Raw genomic sequence first — 19024 nt, forward strand, 5'->3', positions numbered from 1 at the left:
GTAAAAGCAAGTACCTCTTGACTCATCTCACACGCACACACAAAATAATAATATACAATACAAGTGCATATGTTAGATTTTTTGACACTTTAATGTTGCCTAATGATTGTATAATGCAAAAGGACCTGTGTAATACTTTCACTATAGAGGCAATGTTCCATTCTCTATTTGAGTCTATTTCGTTTGGTAAATGATTAAAGAGCTTTATGTTTATAAACTCTATTTTCAAGATATTGAAATTATATTATGACAACTTTAATAATGTTTATGTCTAAGAAAAACAAAAGTAAAAATCCAAATAAATATATTATTTTGATGGATTTTAAGATGTCACCCTAACCGGAATGTTAAAATTTATATTAATGTTTAGCATGGGAAAATAAATATATTAAAATCAAATATTTAATAATAAGATAATGTGTTAAAATAAAAAGTTCATTAAAGATGTTAGCATGAGTTGATAATTATAGACACGTTGACTTACTTAACATACTCTATTAATATCACATATATTCTTTCTCTTATATTTTCTCCATACAACATCATCATAAATTGAGAATTAAGATTTTAAAACTTAAAACATCAAATATACAAGGAAAAAAATAAAATGATTAAAAGATATATATATATATATATATATATATATATATATATATATATATATATATATATATATATATATATATAAACGTATCTCTAGTCGATGCGAGACTTCCAACAAACCCAAATCTTGTTAGGATGAATTTTTTTTTAAACAATGACTCTGATATTATGTTAGAAATGGATTTTTAAATCTAATTCAACTCCCACAAAACCAGTTTGTAATGTGAAATTTGCACCTCTCACTTATGTATATTATATAATGGTTAAATATGTTTTTGGTCCCTCAAGTTTCAGTGAATTTTGAAATTAGTCCCTCATCAAAACTTTATACCAATTTAGTCCTTCATCTTTCAAAATGCGTGAATTTAGTCCTTTTAACCAAATTTTGTTAAGTTTATCTGATGTTTCAAGCACATTTCATGATAGTATTTAAGTTAACATTGAAGCAAAAATGTGTCAAACAATGTAAATAATTTAAATACTATCATGAAATGCGCTTGAAACATCAGATAAACTTAACAAAATTTGGTTAAAAGAACTAAATTCATGCATTTTGAAATATGAAGGACTAAATTGGCAAAAGTTTTGATGAGGGACTAATTCCAAATTTCGCTGAAACTTGAGGGACCAAAAACATATTTAACCCTATTATATAATTATTTTATCTTTAGTTAATGTGAGACTTTTAACACAGAATTATATGTATTTTAATTATATGCAACTGCCAGATCTGAGACCGTTTTTGTTGTTTGGTTAAAGATTTGAATTAAGTTATTAGTGGTCTTTTTTATTTTTATTTTATTATTATTATTATTATTTAACTAGAGTTATTAAAACTATGAAACAAAATGTGGTTCATTATGTCATTCCACAATATCACATGGAATCGTGTTTGACCATTTTTCTGTTGAGATTCATCCATAGATTCAGGGCGTCGTTGATATTTTATACTATTTTAATCATTAATGATGGCACCGTCATACTTCTAAAGTAACATATTAAATATAATTATTAAGTAACAAATACATTCATACAGTTTTAAGAAACCGCTTTTGTCATTATAAACAATAGTACTAGAAAAGACTTTTGTACGTAGAATTATTTTTCACAATTTCTTTGTCTTCTGATTAATTTCTGAATTAGTCTCACTTTAACAACTTATTAGCTTTTTAATTCATTATTATTTGGAAGAACATGATATATTTATGGTACTTGGATATCACATGTATAAGTGTTTGAGAGTGTAATGCACGTTTTAGAGTGTAATAATAGTGTGGGTTTTGGATAGCAATGGACAATAGTTAAGGTGGCCCCAGTTATATCCCAATTAAGAAATGGATACTATAAATTTTAAACTTGCAAAATGTTCATTCATTAAATTAAATCAACATATACCAAATTAAACAACCGAAAAAAAAATATATATATATATATATATATATATATATATATATATAAATACTACAAATTAACATATTAACAATCATATAGAAACTCATATAAACTTATGGTAAGTTCTATATATTAAATCTTACACCAATAATATCTCTCATTTACAAAACACTTTAAATTGAAAAAAAGAAAGATTAAATCCTTATAAAAGAATGAACTACTTACCTAAATAAAAAGAATATGATGATTTTAACTTGATCCACCTCCTTACTTTTTTTTTCTCAAGGATTATAATTTGACATTACCACAGTATTCACATTATTATCAAACGTAATAGAAAACCCAAAAGTTAAAGAAATAAAATGTAGAAGAGATAAATAATAAACGTCTACGATCTATATAATTTTTTCATTCTATCTATTTAGAAATGATCTCAACTAAAATTTCAGATCTTATAAAGTTAATCAAAATTAATTATATATTTTCTTGTAAAATTAATATTGATTCAATATACATTTTAAAAATGTAGTACAAGAAGCACTTTAATGTAACACTTACGCTAAAATAAATTGCTATTTCTCAATTTTAACTGAAAGGTAAGTATATAATTTATATTTCATGGTGATACTAATAGAAAAATGACTAGTTGATGAAATAAAAAAATATCACTAAAAAATGGCTAGGAAAAAAGTTTTTGATTTTACATTTAAATAAAAAAAATCAGTCATGGATATTTGAGATTAAAATAAGAAAAATCAAGAAGATATGAAAAATCATAACAATAAATGCTAAATACAGAAAATGTTGATCACACATTCCAAATGCGAAACCAAACAAAAATAAATGACGCAAGAGTAAACCAAAATTGACGCAAAAAGCAAGAAAAAAAAAAGTGTAGAAGGACGAGAAGGACCAACCCATGAAAATCTCACAGTACTATACGAATAATTCAAGTGATGAAAAATAATTTAATTAAAAATTAAAATGTGAAATATTACTAATTTATCTTCTAACACTGAACTCGATTAACAATTTTTTGTTAGTGAAAAATAATTGGAAGAAGTCCATATCTGGAAGTTAAATAATAATAATAATAATAATTAAATGAACACTACAAAACTAATTAATTTTCTATAAAATCACAGAAGGATAATTAATATATATGACACTGAAAAATTATTTGACAATTAGTCAGTTATATGTATAGGTGAACTAATCTCAAACTTAACAATTATTAATTTAATATTAATATTATTATTACTATTAATATTAAAACATGAAAATAATAAATACATGTGTTTCTACCTTAAATTTAGTCAAGCGTTTCGCATGAATCAGCATTTTACATCATAGTTACGAATGTTATACATGTATATTTATAGATATAATGATAAACAATTTATATGATGATAAAGACATGTTTTACTGTGAAATTTTAGATATCGTGCTTCTATAATGATTTTAATAAGTGCTTATGCAGTGTGATACGAGCCTGCACATCTTATAGTGGATAGTTATATAGATTTTTCTATTAATTTTGTATTCTTTTTTTTTTTATGAAAGCATGATTAATTATTTAAATGTGATTAAAATTCCTAAGTTTTTTTTTTCATATTATCTTACATTTTTTTTATGAACAAAGTTTTTTGTAACTTTCTCACGAAAAGGATTATAGATAAATTTTCTATCTTTCACATTCAATACCAGATAAAGATAAAAAAATATCCATAAAAAATATAGTATTCAAAATATTCATTCAACATTTTAATAATTTTTTTATAAATGTCTAGCATGCACTTATTTAAAAAATATTTATTTAATTTATCTATAAAATTATATAATAGATATAATGTGTCACTTTGTATTTCTCCAAGTTTCTTGACTTACTGTAATTATTATTAAAAGTACTGTAGTACATATTTATGTAGTTGCACCTTAATTGTTTGAAATCATATAATTGTATAACTGTATTTATTCGTGTTCTTTAAATATGCACAGAGTAAAATGCATACATGTAAAATGTTAAATATATTTTTTATTTTATTATTTTTTCCTTTCTAAAATACAAATATATGTTTAGATCTACTAACGTTTATATATATATATATATATATATATATATATATATATATATATATTCTAAATAACAGTCTCATACACAATTTAATTATACATTTAAATAAAATAACTGTGAAATTAAAATGTTAAAATCGTGATCAAATTTAATTTTATATCAATTTTTAGTACCAACAACATGAATTTAAAATATATATTTAAATTAAAAAAAAACAAAATAATATGAAATTTGTTAAGAAATATTTTAAAAATTTTACAAAATACATAAATATATTTTAAAAAAATAAATGGTATTTTAACCTACTGTTATTTTAAAATATGGGATTAAAAAATAAATCTTGAAATTTATGAATTTTGAAAATAAAATGTTTCGTTCTTTTTTTATAGTTGCGGATGGGCATGTGATTATTTTTTAAATTATTTCAATTCGGAAAACTCTTCTTCTTCTTTTTCTGTCTTTTTAATTTCAATAACATATTTATTATCTTTTATATATTATAATTTTAATATTCACAACAATTTATGAAATAACAAATAGACTCAAAAATAGAAAAGTTTATAATTATTTGATTAAAATTAAATAAAAATGATTCAAAAAAACATAACAAAATAAGAAGGACAAAGTAATTAACACAAAAATCTAAGGATGCAACAAATGTTAGGAAATTAAGTTAGAATGTGTGGAGGAATGAAGTAAGAGAGGCATGCATGAGCCCCTTTGCTTTTCTAATACCAAATGGCTTCCAACTACTAATCTCAACACTATTGAATTTCAAAACCACAAAGCATTTAATGCTATAAATATTTTGATACATTTTTTTTTTACTAATATAGATAACCCAAAAGGGATAAGTTTTAAGGATGTGCATTGATGAATATATAATAATATACAGAATAAGATAAAATAGAGTGATATTGTTTATCTGTTTTTATAAACATAAAATATACGTGGTTCATGTTGATGAATATATTATAATATTTGATTAAGTTTATAACATACTTGTCGAAAATAAATAAATAAATAAATATATATATATATATATATATATAATATGTAAAAATATAAAAGCAAACTTTTACTAACAAAATACAAAATTTAGAATTCTGCTACTGAAAACTACCTGTTGACTTGATATTTGAATTTATCCACTCATGATAGCACACAAACGCTCTATTTCGTTATGTTTATCTAATAAGTTTTTTACAATTAATTTTTTTGCCTAAGTGATCTAAAAACTAGGGGAATCTTGATATCTAATTTCACTATTATTGTTCAATACAAACTATAATTCAATTATATCAATTTATCAACTAAATAATTATTAATCAAGATAATATTAGAGATATTTATAAGGTGAGATTACTCGATAATTCAAATCAACCAATGTAACCTAATTTATGATTGAGTAAACACAATTCAAGAAAACTAACCAATTTTATATAGGACAGATGATTAATCTAATATCTAATCCAAAATGTTTTTTATAATGACCAATGAACAATTTGTATTATAATTTTACCTTTTTACGTTCTAAATCAATTTGATTAAACTAATTATAGTTTGACTTAGTTTATGTCTTTAATTTCTTTTTGTAACTATTATATTATTTTTTTAATTATACTTACACTTGAACATTATATTTTTTAATTAATAGAAGATTTTTGAAATGTTGATTGAATTTAATCAAATTCACTTAATAGTGACTTACCCATTCGAATTGAATTGAGTTTGATATAAAAAATAAAAGATCCATGAATACTCATATCAAATATATTATTATACGAATCAAATTAAATAAAAATTGTAAGTATTAAAATAATTTAAACAATAATCGAAAGTTTATAGTAAAATCCAATTTTTACTGATCTGAATTTTGCTAAGCTAAATTCTAATATGTTTGAATATTTTTTTGCAATTATTTTTTATATGTCACAATATTGATTTCATTGAACAAATTTTTAAATTCATCTCAAATAACTTGTTAAACGGTTTGAGAACCACTAATCTACTAGTCACTTTATTCCCTTTTTAATATGTCACAGCATTAATATTTTAGTTACATTTTTTTCCCTATCTATAGAGACAACCATCTTCAATTAAATGTAGCATTATATAACAATTTAACTTGTTCATTTCAAATATATTTTATATGTTTAAATAATTATTCACAGTGAATTAATAAAATCTACACGCTTAAATATTTGTTTACATAAATTTAATTATATAAAAAACTTGAAATGTTAAAATTCTTGTACACGTCTTACAAAAGGACAAAAAGTGGCAACTGGATTTATTATCACTTCAACAAAATCCCTTTTCCAGTTCTTTTAGCCAGGTTGCTAAACCATCCCTATACTTAACTAAAATAATTGATATTAAATTAATAGTTTAGTCTTTAAAAACCTAGTTTTTGGAGGTAATTTTAAAAATGATATGAAATTCTTAATATTTTCTTAAATAAATAAAGGAGATACTAAATTCTACAATGCATTTTCAGATTTGACAGGTTATAAATTGATAAGTGAGTTGATTAAATTTAATTTGCGTCAGAAAAAAATGATGGTTCAGAAAATAATAAAAGGCGCCAATGTGGGTGATATTATAATTAGGTGAAAACATAAGAATCAAAGAACCGGTCTACTTCCAAACTACACGTTATTTACTATACTACCCTTCATGCTGACACGCGTTTTCCTTGTAACCACGCGCTGCGCGTAACTTCCCTCCCACACGCTGGAAACGCCAGTTTGGCTTCTATCCACGTCATCAATGTGGACCCCATCCACTGTCAAACCCTAAATGCACAACACATTCACCTCAAATGCACTTCAAACTCAAATCCAAATCAAAACACGGGCCTCCTCCATCTACCGGTCCAGAATGCAACACGTGGAAGAATCAAGAAATCATCACCCTCCGTGCCAGATCTTGCGGTCAGCTTTCGGGACAGCTGAGAAAACGACGCCATCCGTTAGATCATGAATCAAGAATGAATCAACGGTAGATGGAGCTTCCCGAAGCACCCACGGGCAGATCTCATTGCCTTTAAGAAGCGGCTCTTGCCCCTTTCATTCCTCGCACAGATTAGGGTAACCCGAGCTACAAACCCTAAACGCTACGTCTAAAGTTTTCCGGCCTTCTCTTTCAAATCGGTCTCTCCGCCGGCGGCGCGTAAGGGTTTCCGAGAGCGCGTGAGGGTACAGTTCGCGCGTGATTTCCAGTTCACCGCTGACCTATGCGTTGTTCGACCCGCATTGGAGAGTTCACGCCGGAGAGACGGTGGAATCTCACCGGACGGCCGTGATTTCGCACCTCTATGGCTTCCGCCGTCCTTGCTAACCGGAACGAACCGAATTGGCCACAGCATAGAGGCGGTGGAGCTGGATTCATGGGAAAAGTACCTTTCTCTAACCCTAACCCTAATTCCAATCCTAAATTAGCGAATAGCAAAAGGACCCAATCGGCGTCCGACGATGCTTCCTCTATCAACAGGAGATCGAACGACGCTGGCGTAAGTCACTCTCAATACGTGTGCTTCAGCATCTCTACGTGCACAAAGAAGGAGCTCAACGACATAAAAAATCGCCTTGTGTCGGAGCTTGAACAGGTTCGTAAGTGCAGAAATCGAATCGAATCCGGCGAGTTACAGCCCGGGCAGAGCTCCAACGGTCACCCGAAGAAACCGTCAAGCAAAAAGGTTTCCGGCAACAAACGACCCTTACCGTTGAATTCCGTGAAGGAATTGAAACGGTCGCATTCGGAAGTTGGGAACTCAATGAAGGTTTGCTCGCAGATTTTGCAGAAGCTGATGAAACACAAACATGGGTGGATCTTCAATGTTCCTGTTGATGTTGTCGGAATGGGTCTCCACGATTACTATGATATAATTAAGCAACCTATGGATCTTGGTACTGTGAAGTCGAATCTCTCTAAGAACGTGTACTCCACGCCTGCGGATTTCGCTTCTGATGTGAGGTTAACATTCAACAATGCACTGACTTATAACCCCAAGGGTCATGATGTATACGCCATGGCGGAGCAGCTTCTGGCAAGGTTCGAGGAGCTGTATCGGCCGATGCGCGACAAATCTGAAGGTTGGATTAGACAAGATCAAGATTACGACGAGGAATTGCAGGCTAGTTCTTGGAGCCACGTTGAGCCGGAAAGGGTGAAAAAGAAGGAGAATCCTATTCCTCCTCCGAAATTGCAACAAGAGCCTCCCCAACCCCCTGCAAGTTCATCAAACCCTCCATTGGTGCAGTCTCCTGTGCGCACGCCATCTCCAATGCGAGCCCCTCCTGTGAAGCCTTTGAAACAACCGAAGCCGAAGGCTAAGGATCCCAACAAGAGAGAGATGAGTCTGGAGGAGAAACACAAATTGGGGTTAGGGTTGCAGAGTTTGCCAGCGGAGAAAATGGAACAGGTGGTGCAGATCATAAGGAGGAGGAACGGGCATTTGAAGCAGGATGGGGATGAGATCGAGCTAGATATTGAGGCTGTTGACACAGAGACCCTCTGGGAACTTGATCGGTTAGTGACTAATTATAAGAAGATGGTTAGCAAGATTAAGAGGCAGGCATTGATGGGAAATATTAACAACAACAATGAGCAGTCTAGCAGAGGGAATGGGGTAAATTATCTACCTAATTTTTGCTTAATGGGTTTGCGTAATTGCCTAGCATTGACGATAGGGTTGAACGGGATATTAACTCTGTTGATTTTTATACCATTCAAATGACAGGAATTGGCTGCTAGCGAGAAGGTTGATGGGGGTGCAGTTGAGGTGAAGAAGCCGAAGAAAGTAGAAGCTGGGGATGAGGATATTGACATTGGAGACGAGATGCCAATGAGTATGTTTCCCCCTGTGGAGATTGAGAAAGATAAAGATGTTGCTGGAGGGCATGCAAGTAGTAGTTCTAGTAGCTCTGGCAGTTCAAGCAGTGATTCGTCATCGTCAAGTGGTATTCACTTGTTCTCAATATAGCATTTGGTTTGCATTTGAAAGTATTTCTTCGAAGAAAAAATGCTAATGTTTGATGGTGTTATTACAGATTCGGATTCAGGGAGTTCCTCGGGGAGCGATTCTGAAGCAGACAATGGGCATTTGTAGCAGTCCACTCCTTGTGATTTTGGAACTTATGATCAAACTGATCTTGTGGGGTAGGCGGATAAAGAAAATGGTTGCTTTATTTGCTTCCTCTGAGGGCTCGCTTTATTCCATGTTGTGTTATTTTCTCAAGTTATGGAATGTTAGGCTAAATTTGTGATTATCTTTATTTTCAGGGATTGTGACTGTTGTTTGTTGGTTCGTTTTGGTAACGGTTGGATTGTGGCGCCGACCACTTGCCCCAGGATTTGTGGTGTCATAGTTGTACAAATGATTTCGAAACCCCAGTAATCGTCAAGACAATCTGTAGGCCAGAAAGTAGGCTTAAGTGTGGTGAAAATTCTAGGATAGAATCGTTAAAAATTAGGAATAGAGATCCGAGAGAATTAGTGTTTTTTGAGTTTACCTTGTACACATTACAACAGTAAATAGAATGGAACAACCTCTTTTGAAAAAAAAGGCTTTATTTTTGTGTATTGTGCTTTTTAAATTTTCGTAAATTGGTCTAAAGGAATTTTGGGATAACTCGTTTTTTGTATTTAATGTGACAAGCACAACATGCTTGATCGCTTAATCACCCAAGGAACATTTATAAAAAACTGGGATGGAAACTAATTGAATAATTTAAACTGAAATGGGATGATATCACAACGACTAAGCCGTATAATTTGTGTCTGCGATGGAAGGACCCAGAGAATTAGAAATCTAGTACCACCGCCCTAGGTAAGGTAATAATAATAATAATAGTAAGGAAAAAAGGAGATTAATTGATGCCAAATTCTTAACGAAAAAATTACTCAATGCAGAACAAACACACTTCAACGAACTTGGGAGGACAAAACTTCCTTTGAATTTAATGCTCGAGAGAGACAATAAAATTTAAAACGATAACTCTTTCACCAGATCATAAAGTTTACAAAATCAATAGTATAATGTCCAAAAGACCAACAATTATAAAAAAAATAACATCTTTTTAACTAAAAGTTCTACCAAAAATTCTCACTGCAAACACCTCAAGGGTATTCGTAGCACCGTCTTCACCATACAAGTCGAGCAGAATGAATTAAGTATCTCCTGAACGGCACTGTCTTTTCCTTGTTTTTTCTTCTTCTGTGGAGTGTGGTAACACAGCAATCTAAATTGTGATGTTTTATTTTTCCAGCTTCTTCAAAGTAATGAATTGGTCACCAAGTTGAGCCGCAAGGGCAGCTTCGGTATCAGGTGCCAAAGCTTTAAAATAATGCTTGGTGAGGTTAAGCTTAGACAGGATCTCCAAAGCCTTGACATAAAACTTTTGTACCTCGCTCCGCCTTGCCGCTTTACTTGGCAAATTAGTTGCTAATTCTTTCATTAAATGAGAAAGTTTATCCAAACTGTTTTTAAGAATCTTTTTCGATGCATTCTGTTCATCACTGTTGCCTGACGTCAGCGACTTCATTATTTCCATTACCAAATCAAGAGCCTCCACTCGTCGAAAATCTGACTTGGCACTTCCACACCTCTCCAAAATAAAGCCAAATACAGCATGTCCAATCCATGGTCGTCTTCGAAATATTTCTTTCAAAAACCCAGATTTGATTTGAGATTTCTTATTTTCAAAATACCCCACTAATACGTCGCGGAAAATTTGAATAATCTTCTCCAATTCAGACTGAGAGAAATTTCTTGAATCAATAATTTTCAAAATCCAGAAGGTCGAGGTTTGGGCAAGAGACGAAACCATTTTTTGTCTGTTCAAGGCAGCTGATTGCTTTGACTTCTGTCTTTTAAACGGTTTTGAAGCTAGTTTTAGACTTTTTTCCAACAGAGATTCAAGAGTGGATAAATGGACACCATCACCTCTCGGATAATCCTTTGCTTTAAATATTTGCTTTTGTAATATTCCCCATATACGCTGTCCAAGCTGCTCACTAACTTCTGCTGTGTGAGGGTTAACAAAAGCCTGAGCCAAATTTGAGTAGACCATAAGAACCTGAGGCTTACCTGTAGGAGTAGCAAAACACCATGAGCAATTGAGCAATACACTAGACGAAGGAAACGTTAAAAGCTTGTCAGAAAATCATGTCAATACCACGTTAGTATTGCAATAAATCAGAAACTATTGAACCTCCACAAAGCTAACATGAGAATAGTAGTGCTCTAAGAATAAAGCTAACCCAGCGATAAATACTATAAGCAATGTATTCTTACCTGGATTTTCATGAAGGAAAATTTCCAACAATGAAAGGATTCGAAGTTTGAACAACACAAGCTGGGAATGGGCAGTTTCACCTCCAGCATGATTTTTCTTTTCTTTGAATATCTGGGCAAGATATGTATCAATCCTGAACATAGCATCATCATCCATCCCACTATCAGAATCATCAGAAGCTTCAGAATGGCCATGATCAGCCTCCTCCACCTCAACTACTGACTCAGAGTCATCTGTCTGCCCATCACTCTCACCTGTTTCACCTGTCTCAGCTTGGTCAATTTCATCTTCAATATTGATAAAGTCGTCATCATCCTCATCATCATCTGAGACACTCGCTGTATCTGGATGTCTAGCAGGCTTTAGCTGTTTCTTAATGACTCGCAACATTCGCATCAGTCCATCATCAGTGATATCACCACAAAAATATTTAAATACCTACACATAGAGAGCCGTGTTAGATAAAATGAAAAAAAGTAGATAAGACATGATATCTAGGTCAAATTTAAATTACAAGTCCAGCCCTACTAAGACATGACATTTTCTTCCAACAAATCTCTTACGTACACTGCACAATTGTCAATCCATCTAAAACAAATCTACATAACATGTTCGAAACTCATACCCCAACCAAGATTGCATTCATTATACTGGCTAGCATGTCCATATCATCGATTCAAGATCTCAATCAACAGACAGTTCAAGAATCATAACTCGCATAAACAAGGTGAAAAAATTCGTCGAGGCTTGCAAATGCTGGTTTTAGATATGATAGTTGTTGCATAGTGTAAGGAAAAAAACAAAGAAATCTAGAGGAAGCTACATCAATCACCCACAAATCAAGACGGTGTCTAAAATTCAAGAAATGAGTTGGGAATGGGGCATTCTGGTTTTGGCTCCTAGTAGAATACAACAGTATTCCACCCGCCCTTAAAATGGAATAGGTGCTTTAAACATACCATGCCTCCATGAAACCAGTACAACTACAGTGTCATGCAGGATCCATAAAGCCCATATAAAGAATTACTTCCAACCATAGAAATCTAGTAACATTTCATTTAAACTCAACAAAATAAAAAATAAATAAGACATGCCAGTTGGAGAAGTAATGACTCGTTTCACTGTAGCAGCTGATTATGTTAAGATAAATTGGAAGGGATTTTTTTACAAGGTGTTAAAATTGGGGAGAAGTTTGACCACATACTTTCCATTTTTAATGGAATGTCTTAACATCTGAACTGTCCAATAAAAAACAAAATCAAGAATCATTGATCCCCAAACATGAAATTTACACTTTCTGCATATAGTCTTGTTATTCTGATATACTGAATGTACAATTGTGAAGTTGTAAAAGATAATTTTCTTTGTTTCGTAATCATTTCAATGAAAGTTGTAAAAGATAAACACAACATATTTCATCATAACCTGTTCTATGGAAGATCGCATAGGAGCTGATGATTGTGGAAGCAGAGAGAGTAATGTATCTACAAGAACATCCATCAGTTCGGGAGCATCATCAACCTCCACATCTTCTTCTCCAGAGGACTCAGGAAGATCAGAACCAGAAAATGCCTTCTTACAACAAATAACGAGTTCAGATGCAGCTTCAGCGTACTCCCCTGGACAAAGAAGTACTTGCAGAAGTAGCTGGATGAGCAAGTATCTCAGTGCATGTAATTTATTAGCATCAGTGTTACAATCATGGCTCCGTTCCTGATTACCATTACCACAATATAAAAGGGAAGAATATAATTAATATATATATATACAAAAATTATTTCATCGTAAAAATACTGAAGCACAGACAGTACAACATGCTTGTATTCATCCTCCTAATACTTCATAACTACAGTACAAATTGGAAACGTAAACGCATTTAATATATTCAAAACATAATGATAAGCAATACTTTCTTGATTTGGAGAATAACAAGATAATCAGACTATCAAACATAATACATATGGAGGTCAAAGATTACACAAGAATATATATATATATATATATATATATATGTGTGTGTGTGTGTGTGTGTGTGTGTGTGCAAATGCCACATAAAAATTACCACAATATCTACGGTGTACCATCATCACCCACTTATTTTTCCTATTTCCGTTTTGTTGAACAGATTCAACAATTTTTTCATCCTCACCATGTAAATTGCAAGGAATATATTAGCACTTCTATCTTTCATATTCCTAACTTACTAACAATAAACACAACAAACTACACTTTGTGCTAATCTGCCCAGAGACACTAAGAAGCTAAATATACCAGATCTTGGGAAACAATCATACAAGTATAAAAAAAAAATCTAAGAATAATGCCTTAGATATTCTAAAACAATCATACAAGCCCAAAATACAGGGATGGTAGGGGACATACACAAGGAAAAACAACTTACAACAAACCACCCTCCTATTCAACTTGAAGATTTCGTGGATTCTTACACATGGGACAATACTCCCTAGCAAATGGAACTACCTAGCTTTCATCATAGTGAAGAAAAATTACATCGTCTAAGCATCAATAGGTCACAAGATTCATTACCTCTCTGGACAATCTTGCTTCCACTGCCTGCAAACTTTTTACTGCCTTTTGATCTGCATCATCTAAAGACCGGAAGAGGGAAACAGAAGGAATGTTGCAGAAGGTGCCAAAGAATTTCATGAAGTATGAACCAAGATCATTTGGCTCAGTGCTATTAGCCAAAGGACGAGAACCCTCCCCTTTCTGAGCATTTGCTAATAACAATTGTAGCTGGTCTATACACATCTTGCAGAGAGAATTCGATGTGGGGGATTTTGGCCATCTGAATTTCTCCTGTAACTCAAATGACGTTACCTCAGAACCAAGAGAGGCGGTGAATAGACCCTGAACAGCCAGAAACTTCATGATTTCTTTCTGTACTCGGAACTTCTCTTCATCATCTAGCTTCAAGAATTTTAAAATACTTGGAAGGGATTCTATAACCCAACTCTTCAAAAATTCAGAATTCCCATTGGACCTGGGAGAATCCTTATCCTCAATAGATCCTATTTCAGAATTTTCATCTGTGGTTTGACTCTGATCTGAAGGTTCCTCCACAGCATTACCTTCATCCACAAACAGGTTAATTAAGTTCTGAACAAAGAGCATGCAACCAGGTTCAGTTTTGAACTGTGACATAAAATCTTTAACATGTTTAGTTCTTGTTGCACGGTCAAATTTTCCACTGCTGTGCTTCTGAATAGCCACTATAACAGCAACTCTTCTGACATCGTCATCCCCCACCCAATCTGACAACTGTTTAAGAAAATGCTGAGCTACTTTAAACAGCCATGTGTTCTTTGCAGACAGTGCGTCTACCATGCACTGAACAACTTTATAAGACAGAACAACTGGAAGTAAAGACGCAGGCAGCTTTTGGAGCAGAAGAAAGAGAACATCAAAGGCTAAGTGCTTCCGGTCATGAGATGACATGAGAAGGGATCCTTCAATAATTATTTCACAAAAAGACCGAAGATTCCTCGCAATCTCTTCATCAGAAGAGCTAGATTTTCGGCTCTTTTTGTGTTTCTTCAATGAATTTGAAGCTGATGCTGCATCTTCTATTTGCAAAATAGTATTAGGTAAAAGAATATTTATCAAAACTGGCCAGACACTATGAACCCGAGGTTGACAAAATGTTGATTCCTGCCAAATTCGGAAAATAAGTTAGAAATTCTTTCTATTACTTCATCCAGAACAGTATCGGCCACACATTAGTGAATTTATATAATCTACCTTCAAGCAATTACTTAGGGAGGACAGGTGATCAGCAGAGAAAAGCTCGCTAGAGTTGAATGGATTTGGCAATAATTTGCCAAACAAGGAGCTGTCAATACAAATCTTCTCTCTAACTTTTAAAGCAAGGAACAAAGCATCAGGATTTCCTACTTCTATAGCAGCTTCAAACCACTCATGTAGCCCTGGAGCTTCAAGAACATGATTCACCACGGCTTCAACGGGCAACTACAATAATAAAGTAAGTAATAAGCAATAGCCTGTAGCAGTGTAAAGTGAGTTTCAGAATAACACGCAAGTGCTGTGGCAATTAGTCAAATAAAACACTGCATAAAAAATGACCCATGAGAGAATTTCAAGGTTCAGCAGATGACCCGATCAGAAAATGATCTAATTGTAGCATAGACACTTCCAACAACGCAAGTGGTTTTGCACGTGCCTATGAGGACCTATGCAGTTGCATGTACGCATACAAGGATATGCTAAGAGTAGAAATGTTTGTGAATCATATAATAGCATCAAAAGGAGAATAATAATAGCCTGAGACCCAGAAGAAATTGCAGAATATCACACACAAGATCCAAGAATATGACATAAAATGCGCAAGCAATTTAGTCCTAGAATGCATCAAAATATCCCATAAGTCAAAAGGCTACTTTCACATTATTACAGCTATACTTACTAGGAAACAGGCAATGGCTATAGAAAATCTCTCCCACACATAGTTTTACACATGTATATGGGTGGATGGAAAAATCTTTTTGTTGAATGTAAGTAAAGAATGATCATGTCAGGACTAATTGAAACCCGAGTCAATCAAAAACATATTCATTTTATAGGCAAAACTCTCAAGATTTTTATTTACAAACCTTGTCAACCACGTCCAATATTATCAAAACAGCAGGCTCTTGCAAGTATCGCTTTTTATTTGCAAGAGAGATAAGTACAGTGATAAATTCTCTTATGCAAGGAGTGTTTTTATCTATATTCCACTCCATTGTAAGTCTTCCTGATCGTGCCAGAGCTCCATAAGCAAATAAGCGCCCCAATAGACAATCTTTTGCTTCCTGAAATTTCACAAGGAGTATGCAAATATAGCACTTATCATGCTAACTAACGATCTAAAACAAAATAACCAAGCCACTGATTTCTTACCTGACCCTTCATTGATGAAGTTACTTCCAGCAAATTGACTACAAGTTTAAGGAATGATTCAATCTTAATGTTATGAACAGTTCCAGCTAAAACAGTTAAGCCTAATGCAAAGCCTTGTCGCGCACACTGAAAAGGAAATAAAAGTGTTATTTTAGCAAAAGATCAGCAAGCAACTTCCAGCGTAAACGAACAGAATTTACTTATTCCAGCAAAAACCTATACAATCAACATCAAGATAAAAATTAAACGTGATCAGCAACATTTTCCTGGCACAATTCAGAGAGAGAGAGAGAGAGACGATTATCAAATATCGTGAGATCTCTTTCTAAATAAAAGTTGCAACAAAATGCTTTATGATCCATGCTAACATCATATAAACGGCATTTCAAACATAAAAAGCGTGAATATCCATCCATGCTTCTTTCATTTAAAAGTTTAAAACATAGTCTTCTTCGAACCAGTTTAACAGAACGTTTACCACCTCAAGGGAAGAAAACATGACAAAATCGGGTACCAAATAAATCATGAAAACATAAAGCATATTCGAACATTTTAAATAAAAGAAAGCTAGTTCCAACACTCCAATACCCAAAAAAGAGCAATATTACACAATACCACAAACCTCTCTGGACGAAGAAACACCGCGAATGAGCCTACGAACAGCGTATCTCACAGATGGAGCACAGTTATCCAATCCATCGTCTTTCTCCGCTTCCAACTTGAATCCACCCTCGCCATTCTCCTTCTCCTCACGCGCATCATAGGCGCTCTGAACCGCCTTCAACTCCGTCACCATTTGCTTTGCAGCGGCTTCCCTCGCCGCCTCGGACGCCGCCGCGAGGTCCTTGAATACACCAATGTGAAACTCAGGGAGAGCGCCGCCGGCGGTACTAGGAACTGGTTTGGATTCAGACGCTACCAGCTTGGGTTGCGGTTGTGATGACGTACGGTGCCGCTCTTTGTCCAAGGCTTTGCGCTTCTTCTTCCTCTCCATTGGCATGACTGAAGTTTCTTGCTGGCCATCACCGGAGACGGCAGTGCTCTTGGATTTCTTGTTGAGCGGTTTGGGAGAATCGTCGGTGGCGAGGGTTTGTTCCTCGGCAACGGAGCTCCTCTTCTTACTGCTACTACCCATTGGTTTTGCGGCGGAAGACGGCGTCGTTCGGGGTTTTAGGTTAGGGTTAGGTTCCGCTTCGATTCTTAAACCTCTCACACTCACACTCGCTTCTCTGCCAGCAAAGCTAACAATATTGAAGTATAGACTTTCTGTCATGTCGGACTCTTAATATTTATTTCTTTATTTCGAAATACTCCTTTTATTTTTATGGAATTTGTTTGCAAAAATATAAAATATTAATATTTGAAAAGTATGTAGAGAATATAACTGTATTTATTTAATTACAATACATTTTATTAGGAAATGCAATGTCTTACACTCGTCCTCTACCTAGTTTTATTTTTCTTTTCAAAATTAAACCAGAATTCATGTGTACTCATAATAGATAAATAAAGATAATATAAATTATTTTATATTTTAATTTTGTAATAGAAAACTTTTTTCAATATATAAAATACACGTTGTATATTTATAATGAATCATTTTAATTATAATATAGAGTTTTTGAACCATTGTCAATTTAGAACAGTAAGCTGAATTTTTAAAAAACTAATTAAAAGGGACGGTGTAAATAGAGTTGAAAGAAGAAAGTCATCTAAGAGATTTTCTCTAGTTACATGTATATCATGTGAAATTACAACTTTAATTGAGATTAAAACAAAAATTAAGTGTGTTTGAGTGAGTGTAATAAAAAATATTATGATATAATTATTGATTATTCCCTCAATTTGTTGTTGAGTGGGTTAAATTTTGTCTTCAAATTTTTAAAAGGTTAAATTTGATCTCAAAGTTTTTGGAAAGTTCAACTTGGCACCCTTATTTTTTGAAGTAGTTCAATTATATCTTAGTTAATGTCGTTTGCATAGTAGTGAGTTGTTACTATGCAACAGAAAGGTGGATGAAGTTATTAATTGAGTCTGTCTGTTTCTTGGGTGTAGTTAACATCATTTTAGTCTTTTTATTTATGTTTCCTTGACAAGTGTATAAATGTATTCAGTATGATATTGTTGTTTAATTTGATGCACAGTAACAGCTCACCAATCTATAGATAACATTAACAGAACTATAACGGAAAGGTACTAAAATGATCCACTATAAAATATAAGGATATCGGATTAAATTTTCAAAAAATTCAGGCACCAAATTGAACAAAATAAAAAATTTGTGAGGCTAAATCAATAACCATACCAAATATTATTTATTTGAAGTCTCATTTTCTAATTTATAAAAAATAGACACATTTAAAAGAAAATAAGAGAAAAACAAAAATCACTGGCGTTGGGCAAAATAACAAGTTACCCCTCCTTTTTTTTTCTTGTAAATATGTATTTACGCATTTGACAAACCAAATCAATTTAGCACTGTGAAAAAGAAAATAAAGTGTGAAATGCAATTGATCTATCAAACCTAGAAAACCAAATATTTTCTTTTGAATTACATGTTTAAAATTTAAAAGAGAAAGAGCAAGGATAGATTAGCATATTATAATTCTTATTTTACTTTTCATTTAAAGCAAACGTATATAAATATGTATATATTAATTCTCATCCTTATATCCAATAATAAAAGTAGATGTTATTACACGTACTAATATTCAATTAATGCAAAAAAAATTTCATC

The 19024-nt window shown here is 32.7% G+C and overlaps 2 protein-coding genes across 4 annotated transcripts; one reads left to right on the forward strand and one right to left on the reverse strand.

Moving 5' to 3' along the window:
* The first annotated feature begins 7153 nt into the window (after positions 1–7153).
* On the forward strand, positions 7154–9638 carry LOC114186929 (transcription factor GTE7-like). Of its 3 annotated transcripts, none has more exons than XR_003605174.1 (4): positions 7154–8702; positions 8814–9033; positions 9124–9252; positions 9356–9638. XR_003605174.1 is itself a non-coding variant. In XM_028075008.1 (3 exons), exons 1-3 carry the CDS (start codon positions 7389–7391, stop codon positions 9180–9182), a joined length of 1593 nt encoding a protein of 530 aa, XP_027930809.1. In that variant the 5' UTR covers positions 7154–7388; the 3' UTR covers positions 9183–9638. The 3 variants fall into 3 exon arrangements, 1 of the variants encoding a protein (XP_027930809.1); XR_003605173.1 differs by having other exon boundaries at positions 9124–9232; XM_028075008.1 differs by having other exon boundaries at positions 9124–9638.
* A 368-nt stretch (positions 9639–10006) lies between these two features.
* On the reverse strand, positions 10007–17581 carry LOC114186928 (rDNA transcriptional regulator pol5). Its single transcript, XM_028075007.1, has 8 exons — positions 16910–17581; positions 16288–16413; positions 16002–16199; positions 15133–15360; positions 13918–15042; positions 12796–13083; positions 11370–11808; positions 10007–11162 (listed from the first exon to the last, which is right to left on the reverse strand). Exons 1-8 carry the CDS (start codon positions 17558–17560, stop codon positions 10330–10332), a joined length of 3888 nt encoding a protein of 1295 aa, XP_027930808.1. The 5' UTR covers positions 17561–17581; the 3' UTR covers positions 10007–10329.
* Positions 17582–19024: the final 1443 nt, after the last annotated feature.

The sequence above is a fragment of the Vigna unguiculata genome, chromosome 6 (assembly GCF_004118075.2).
Source record: "Vigna unguiculata cultivar IT97K-499-35 chromosome 6, ASM411807v1, whole genome shotgun sequence".
Taxonomy (NCBI): domain Eukaryota; kingdom Viridiplantae; phylum Streptophyta; class Magnoliopsida; order Fabales; family Fabaceae; genus Vigna; species Vigna unguiculata.

Excerpts from the sequence above, each read along its gene's own strand:
- LOC114186929 (XM_028075008.1), top strand. The coding sequence starts at position 7,389 with ATGGCTTCCGCCGTCCTTGCTAACCGGAACGAACCGAATTGGCCACAG. Across the intron at positions 8,703-8,813 it reads AGTCTAGCAGAGGGAATGGG|GAATTGGCTGCTAGCGAGAA; the intron begins GTAAATTATCTA and ends TTCAAATGACAG. Across the intron at positions 9,034-9,123 it reads TGATTCGTCATCGTCAAGTG|ATTCGGATTCAGGGAGTTCC; the intron begins GTATTCACTTGT and ends GTGTTATTACAG.
- LOC114186928 (XM_028075007.1), bottom strand. The coding sequence starts at position 17,560 with ATGACAGAAAGTCTATACTTCAATATTGTTAGCTTTGCTGGCAGAGAA. Across the intron at positions 11,809-12,795 it reads TGCGATCTTCCATAGAACAG|GTATTTAAATATTTTTGTGG; the intron begins GTTATGATGAAA and ends CTCTATGTGTAG. Across the intron at positions 11,163-11,369 it reads TTTCCTTCATGAAAATCCAG|GTAAGCCTCAGGTTCTTATG; the intron begins GTAAGAATACAT and ends CTACTCCTACAG.